We start from the raw sequence: 7,711 nt of genomic DNA, 5'->3' as shown, positions 1-7,711 counted from the left end.
TCTTTTCCCATCCCATGTTTGCTGCCTAAGCCGGAGCAGCATTTCTCCCTCCATCCCATGAACATCCCTGGGATAGGAGATGCCTTCCAACCGGGATGAGAAGAGCTGCTAAATGAATCATTCCCTGGACAGACAACCACAGCCTCTGGATCTCAAGAGCAAGGCTATGAAGACATCAAGGAAAATACCACATCCTTTTATTTCACGCCTTTATACTAAGGGGGTTGGTGTTTTCTTTGCAAGCTCAGGCAAGTGGCTGCTCAACATCCCAGGGGATTACTCATCCCCTCTACTCTTGGCTTCTAATTAGCAACTAAATGGGAATAAAATAATTAAATATGCCTAAGGTAACGATACTTGGAAACTTCAGGTCACGTTTCAGCCGGGGGAGGTGGCAGGTAGTTGGAGCAGGTGAGTTTGAAGTCTGTGGGAACCTGAAAAACACAAAAGGGAAGGGAAGATGGGAGGGGGAGGGAAGAAAAACAAAGAAAGAGAAGAAAATCCAAATTGTAGACTGGGAAAGCATTCGATTTGTGAGTTAAAATGATGCCTAGAATTAAGGTGATGTTTATAGCCTGTCTGTGCTGGTGCCAGTAGTGCTGGGCAAGGTGGGGGACACCTGAGGACCTCCTTTCTCCAGAAGGGTTTGCAGGAATCCTGGGCAGCCCCTGGCCACTAATGCTCTGCTCTCACAGGCAAGGGACAAGGTAAATTGAAGCCCTTTTATTTCCCAGCAAAAGCTTGGTTGGTCCTCACCCCCTTCCTCCCCTTGGGGGCTGCAATTCTGCCCTCGTTAGACCTTGAAGTAATTCCCATTAATGTTTATGAGAATTTCATGATCAAAAGAGGAATCAGCCCTTTCATCTTCCAGACATGCCTGAACGCACATTGCCCAGCCCCAAAACCGTGTACCACCAAGCAGGAGCTCCTGCCTTGTGCTGGGGTCCCTCAGGATGCACACCCCAAAGTCAGGGTAAGCATGTGGGGTCAGGCTCACCCTCCTGGACCCAGTTGCAGAGCACTGGCTCAGCATTTCTTCCTGTCCCTTCCCTCCACCAAGTAACTACCAAGTCACCGCTCCATGCTCTTTTTTCAAAGGGAAGGTGCTATTGATAGCTTATTTCCAGATCAGAAATAGATATCAAGCCTTTGCCTGGAGCCACAGGTTGTGCTGGTGGCTGAGCCCAGCTCAGAAGCCTAGATCTGTGAGTCTGAGTCCTAGTGCAGCCAGCTGGGTTGCAAGGTGGCTCCAAAATAACCCACATCAAAGCATGCTGGAGGATTGTGAAAGCATTGTAGGATTGCACACAGTGCAAGTCCTGCTTAATGAAAATCTGCTCATCCCTTCCTGCTGCCAGCGAGCCCTGGCTGGAGGTGTGTTTCTATTGCTACAGATTTGATGGTGGGACACCAAAGTCTATCACGGAAGGCATTCACCCAGATTAATGGAGACACGCCATGTCTTTGCTGCTGGCTGAGCATCTGGAGAACCACCAGCTGGCATGTATTTTTCCAACACTGCGATGGAGATGCAGGCAGGGGTTTGGCAGGAAAGCAGGCAGCAGGGAAGGAGTGAGGAGGGAAAGCAGAAGATGGGCTTAGCTCACGTCTGCCACTGAGACCAGAACAAGTCTCTGCTTACTGTTTTCTGGGGAAAAAAGGGAAAGAAGCCTCCACAGAGTGATGTCACCCCACCAATCTGGTTTCACTCTCAAATGGGTTCCAAGGCTTTGCCTGTGTACACAGGGAGTATTTGGGAACGGATTTACAGGGGAGGTGAGGAGTGATTCACACCCTTCTTCCTCTGCCAAAGGTCTGGCAAGCACTGGCAAAACAAAATGACATCAGCACCTATTTCCTGTGTTTAAAACACTTGTTTATCATCAGCAAATAACAACCCAAGATACCCATCGAGTCAAAGCCAAGCTGCTTTCTAAGCACTGATCCCTTCTGTGGGTTACTGCTGGCTTTTAGCATCTGGGGTGCTGGGTGTTTGCTGGGTGCTAGAGGCATCAGCACCCTTCCCAGCAAACAGCAGGCAACATGAGGGACAGTGTACCCCCAGGGACTGTTCCCTGGGGTTCTCCATGCTGTGCCCACCCTCATTTCATAGCTTCCTGGCTATGAACTAGACCTGCCCATGGTCCATATCCACCAGAGCCACGATGTGTTGCCAACACAGCTGCGGGGGATGTTGTATCCAGGCAAAAGACAGGTCACCAAACCCAGCCCTACTCAGGAGGGAATGATGAGCCTGGAGCAAGTGGTTTGGGGAGACATGTGCCCATGTGCCCATCACCCCTCAGAGAGGAGAAAGCAGGACCTGTAGTTGTCTGCAGGTTCCCCTGAAGGCAATGTGATGCAGTGGCTGCAGAAAATCATGGGCAAACAGAGGCAGAAACAGGTTCATCATGTGCCACTCCATGACTATGGCTGACTGAAGCCACACATCCTTCAGCAGGGAGGCAGGGCAGACCTGTGCGAGGTCACCTCCTCAAGAGCCTTTCTCCTCACCTGCGTGGCACCAGCCTTGAGTCACTGCCAGTCACCGGCACCAGCCACAGCACCATCCTTTCATCATGGTGTCACAAGTGCCTGTTACAGGGATAGGTACTTCCAACGCATCTTCCGGAAGGTTACCAGCCTACTTCACTCCTTTCTGGGGAGCCCTGTCCTTGCTATGCCCTGCAGAGCCATCACCCCAGCTCAGCCATCATCATCCCACCAGCGTCATCTCCGGCTCTGCCTGGAGCACCGGAGCATCCTGCTGACTCACTGCACTTAATTTGCCTGGAAAACTTGGGGTGATTGCCATAGATGTGCTGCGGGACAGAGCCAGGAATCCCACACAGGGGAACACCAAGGGGAACAGCCAAGGTGTATGGCTTCAGCACAGCAAAAGCTGGCAGATAACTGCTGCACAGGGCACCTGTTTGTGGGGAGCAGCATCAAGCTTATTTAAATCATAGAATCACAGAATGGTTTGGGTTGAAGGGACCTTAAAGCACATCCAGTTCCATCCCCTGCCACAAGCAGGGACACCTTCCACTAGAGCAGGTTGCTCCAAGCCCTGTCCAACCCAGCCTTGAACACTGCCAGGGATGGGGCAGCCACAGCTTCTCTGGGCAACCTGTGCCAGGGCCTCAGCACCCTCATACATGAATAGTGAATATATGTGAATAGTAAATGATGGGAAGTCCCTAGGCTCTCCCAGCAAATGGACAGCATGGGCCAGAAGGTGAACTGGGGCTTGCAGGGCCTTGTAACTGGGCGCATTTAAGCAGTGGGAAGGTCTCCCCAGGGTCCTGGCTCTGCAGCACATCACTCCAGTTATCAGCTGCTCCCAGAAATGGCCCACCTGACACGTGTCCAATTCACAACTCACTGCTACAGCCCTGTCCCAAAATAATTACAGAATGGACCAGCAGCAGTACCTGACCTCCCAGAGCCCTGACTCCAAGCCCTGCATTATCTGGAAGACAACATGCAAAAACAGTACGGACAGAAGGGAAAAAGGGGTCTGAGCTGAGAGGAGGTGATGGAGAGCTTTTCCTCCACCTCACCTTTTAGTGGCAGAGATTGCACAGTGCAGATGACATTGTTCTGGAGGAGAAGGACCACTGTGAAGGGGCCACCCTTCCTAAACATCACTGAACCACCACCAGCCGGGGACAGGGCAGTCTGCCAGCACCAGGCTTTGCCTGTGTGGCCAAGGGTGCCAGCCAGTGTGAGAGGACACAGCAGACACTTCAGTGGCACTGGTGTTCCCCTTGTATCCATCATGACTCAAATGGAAGCACTTCCACACTGTGCTCAGGTGGCTATTTCAGGAGCAGAGCACATGCAGGACCCCAAGGAGGAGTCCCACCTCTGCTGTGACCCCTATAGTGCAGGGGGCCATAGCTGAGGAGGGTATGTGGCTGCTTGCACGTTTCCTGGCACTTATGTGTTTCCCTGCTCCTGCAGGAGCAACTAACACCCTTGGCACTCACCTGATCTCTGGCACCATCCCTTGCCATCACGCCCCAATGCATCAGCAGCAGCGTGACCACAGGGCTGGCACACTGGGGCACTGAGGAGCTGCTGCCAGGGTGGAGGTGGCAAAGGAAGGGGCCCATTGGCTCTGCCTTCCTCAGGCTTTTACACACCAGTTTCCCACCCTGGCCTGGCAGGGCTGGAAGAGATGCTGAGTCGCAGCGCTGGCACCACTCCCCAGCAGGTCACCCAACAAGATCCAGACATGCCCGGACAGCTGGGTGGTAAAAATACTCCCTGGCCCTCTGTTTCTGCTGGATTAGCATCACCTCCAACAAACCACTTTAGCCAAGCACTGGAGGCAGCAACCCAACAGAGATAAAACCCCAAAAGCAAAGCAGTTTCAGAGCCTGGGGCAGCCAGGATGGGGTACCACTGACACACAAAAAGAGTGAGGAGAAAGGATGCTCCAGAGCTGGCAATGCTCCTGGCCATGGGACAGTCCTTTGCTGGACCAAAAATCTCAGAAAGCATTTTTTTTTTGCACTTTCCACCCCAAAGACTCACTGCTCTTTAGAGTGGGTGTGTAAAACCCGCTGGAGGAGTTCACCAGAATGATGGCAGCTCGCCTACCACCCTCCTCCCTGCACACCCAGCTAATGGAGCACGGAAATTAACCCAGACGAGTGGGATGGAGCACTGCAGCTGGGAAAGAGACAGGGCCCCGAGGTGCCAAGCACGGCGCCAAAGGGACGTGGGTGCTGCCATCCTGGGGTGCTGGGAGGGCATGGAGGCTCCGGCTGAGCCAGTCCAGCTTGTTGCTGCTCCTGCTCCTGGGAAGGGTGTCAGAGCCATTGGATGGGGTCTGGCACAGGGGCCACATCCCTGTCACCCCACTGTACCAGCTGCCCATCTCCTCACTGTGAGGAAGGGACTGAGAGCAGTGGTGACTGCCCCATGATCAGAACACCCCAAGACATCTGGGGGTTTGGCAGACTGGTTTAGGCAAAAGGTGGGACTGGGGGGGTCCACCTTGAGTGAATCCTCCAGTCCATGGGAGAGAAGCAGCACTCCCAAGGTGGGTGCCATCGGTGTGATGAGAACTGTCCGTTCTCTGCACACGCACACACGCACCCCAACACCTCGGTGGTCCCACATATCCCTCCCTGCTGTTCCCACCACGCCGGAGAGGTGACACATGGGAGCCGGAGGTGCTGCCCGGGGAGTGAATCAGCAGCGCCCGAGGCAGGCGCGGGCTGAGCCGTGTGCAGGCTGCGAGGGGCGGAGGTTTTGCACTCGCTCTCACCGGCCACGGATAAATAGGAGGCGGCGGCGAGTTCTGTCAAAGCTGCTCTTCACATTGGTCAGCATCTCCGACACCCGACACTCAGCCCAGGCGGACATGGACTCCCAAGACTGCCCTTGTGCCACCGGTAAGACAGCGCTTCCCTCCGCATCGAGCTGCCGGAGCATCCCTGGGGGACTGCTGGTGCTTCAGCCTCCTCCTGCATCCTCATTGCTCTCATCCTGGCCGGGCTGCCTGCTGAAATCTTTTCCCAGCACTACAGTGTCACACTTGGAGCGTCTCGCTGGGAACGCTGTGACCTCTCCAGAGAGACACCAATGCTCTCCCTGCATCCCTCGGCCGGAGCATCCCTGCTGAGCCGCGGGAATGTGAGGTTTCCTTCCCATCACAGCTTCTCAACCTTTTTCCTCTTTTTCTCCATGTTCTAGGTGGCACCTGCACCTGTGGGGACAACTGCAAATGTAAAAACTGCAAATGCACATCCTGCAAAAAAGGTAAGGGAGTGGTCCCTGAGCCACACAGGGGGGCAGAAATATTTATGGAGGGCTTCACTAAACATTCTGGGACACACTGAATCAAATCAGACTCAGATTGCCAGGATGGAGTTTATCCGTCCTGTACTTCCTTGCCCCTAGAGGAGCACAGGGTGCAATTGATCCGCCACCAGGCAATATCAGACACCCACTATAACCCAGAAGTTGGTATACCCCTTACTGGCACCTCAGGCTCAGCACAAGTGGATGACCTGGGAGGAAACCAGAACTGGGATTTCTTCCGGCTGCTCCTGATGTTGGCACCCCCGGGCACACCCATGGGAGGGACAGTTTGCTCAGTGAGGGGCTGGTGGGCCCTGGTGAGCCCTTGGGGGCCCTGCACACCCCCAGTGCAAAACTACCCCGGGAGATGTTGCCAGGATGGGGATGCTGCTAAAAGGGGAGTGCACAAGGCTTGATTTGAGGTCTCCAGACCAGCCACAGGACCTCCCCAAATCTCACTCTAAGACCCCCCTGACTCATTCTTTTCCCCTTTCACAGGCTGCTGCTCCTGCTGCCCAGCTGGATGTGCCAAGTGTGCACAGGGCTGTGTCTGCAAGGGGCCACCCTCCGCTAAGTGCAGCTGCTGCAAATGAGGACCCCCAGCTGCACATCTGGGGATGCCACACATCAGAGGGGATGAAAAACAATAACCTTATTGTGTATGTTGGGTTTTTTTATATATGTGTTCAGATACCTTTAGTGTTTGTCACTGTGATGTGTAATAAGCTACCTAAATAAAGTGATGTGTATATAAAGGTATATAAGGAAGCTGGCACTTCTGTTGGATGAGGGGTCTCTCTGGGGAGCAGGAGAGCACTGGTATTGGGGGGTCATGGCAAACAGCTTGTGTGTTCTTCTTGCTTTCTTCTAATCTTGGCTCTGCCCTCCCTACTAGCAGCTCTGCACTTTCCTTGCACAACAAGGTAATTTATAGTTGGGGTTTTTTCCCCCACCCTGTTGTTGCCCAAAGGCAAATCCCATGCTTTCTCCTCCACCAGAAATCCTCAGGGCTAATGAGCAGCTCGTTAGCACAAACCTTCATTGACAGTGTAATAACTGGTGCAGCCCTGCCCATTTCTAGGGGTAACGTTTCCATAACAGGTGGGGTGGTGGGGAAACAGGTTTAGCTTTTCCTTCCAGTTTGTTTGAACTGACTTGAAAGAACTACACTGCTCATCCCTCTGCCAGCTTGGCAGCGTGCTCCTGCAGGGAGCTGTGTGTGGCCTGGATGCCCACAATGGGCTGTGGTGCCCCCAGTGTGGTGCAATGCCTGCAATAGGATGCTGTGCCCATGATGGGCCAGGGGGGGCCAGGGGTTATGATGTCTGTGCTGGAGTTTGATGCCCACAATGGGATGGGAAGGCCACACCAAGGTGCAATGTCCGTGATGGCTTCCAATGCCCATGCCAGAGTGAGTCCACAGTGAGTTCAGATGCCCAGGTTAGGGTATGATGTTTGCCCTGCTCACAACAGGACACTGCACCCCAGGATCTATGTAGCACCATGGTGCTCCCTAGAACACATGTGGGGTCCTGCCTGTCCTCATGCTCCCCAGACACAGCCTTTCATAGACTCTTTATAGCTGTAAAACCTTTCTTGACCCATCCAGCCACTGCTGCCAGGACTCAGTGGGAGTTTGTCACAGCTAAGGGCACACCTGCACACTGGATGCTTGTAGTGCCAGTCCTTGGGGATACTCCTTTGCTCCAGAAGGGCTCTTCCCCCAGGGTGTCCCTTGAGATGTCACCATTACCCCACACTTCCAATGACTGTGAAGCATGTCACAGGCAGGGTGCAACACCAGCTCTGGAGCTCCAAACTAGACTCCATTCTGCAAATCACAGGGTTCTCTTTATTTCTTTCTACTCAGAGATATTTAAGTCCCAACCATACA

General features: G+C 53.6%; 1 protein-coding gene across 1 annotated transcript; it reads left to right on the top strand.

The window, feature by feature from the left end:
• Nucleotides 1-5,158: 5,158 nt before the first annotated feature.
• LOC101868841 (uncharacterized) lies at nucleotides 5,159-6,576 on the top strand. The gene is made up of 3 exons (XM_031052017.1): nucleotides 5,159-5,408; nucleotides 5,710-5,775; nucleotides 6,316-6,576. The coding sequence occupies exons 1-3, from the start codon at nucleotides 5,174-5,176 to the stop codon at nucleotides 6,408-6,410; spliced, it is 396 nt and encodes a 131-aa protein (XP_030907877.1). The 5' UTR covers nucleotides 5,159-5,173; the 3' UTR covers nucleotides 6,411-6,576.
• Nucleotides 6,577-7,711: the final 1,135 nt, after the last annotated feature.

This window comes from Melopsittacus undulatus, chromosome Z, assembly GCF_012275295.1.
Source record: "Melopsittacus undulatus isolate bMelUnd1 chromosome Z, bMelUnd1.mat.Z, whole genome shotgun sequence".
NCBI classification, from domain to species: domain Eukaryota; kingdom Metazoa; phylum Chordata; class Aves; order Psittaciformes; family Psittaculidae; genus Melopsittacus; species Melopsittacus undulatus.
This window is presented reverse-complemented; position numbering and strand designations above follow the sequence as displayed.

Bases quoted from the DNA above. Each gene is read 5' to 3' on its own strand.
- LOC101868841 (XM_031052017.1), top strand. From the start codon at position 5,174: ATGGGAGCCGGAGGTGCTGCCCGGGGAGTGAATCAGCAGCGCCCGAGG. The intron at 5,409-5,709 runs GTAAGACAGCGC...TCCATGTTCTAG, and splicing joins AGACTGCCCTTGTGCCACCG to GTGGCACCTGCACCTGTGGG. The intron at 5,776-6,315 runs GTAAGGGAGTGG...CCCCTTTCACAG, and splicing joins ATGCACATCCTGCAAAAAAG to GCTGCTGCTCCTGCTGCCCA.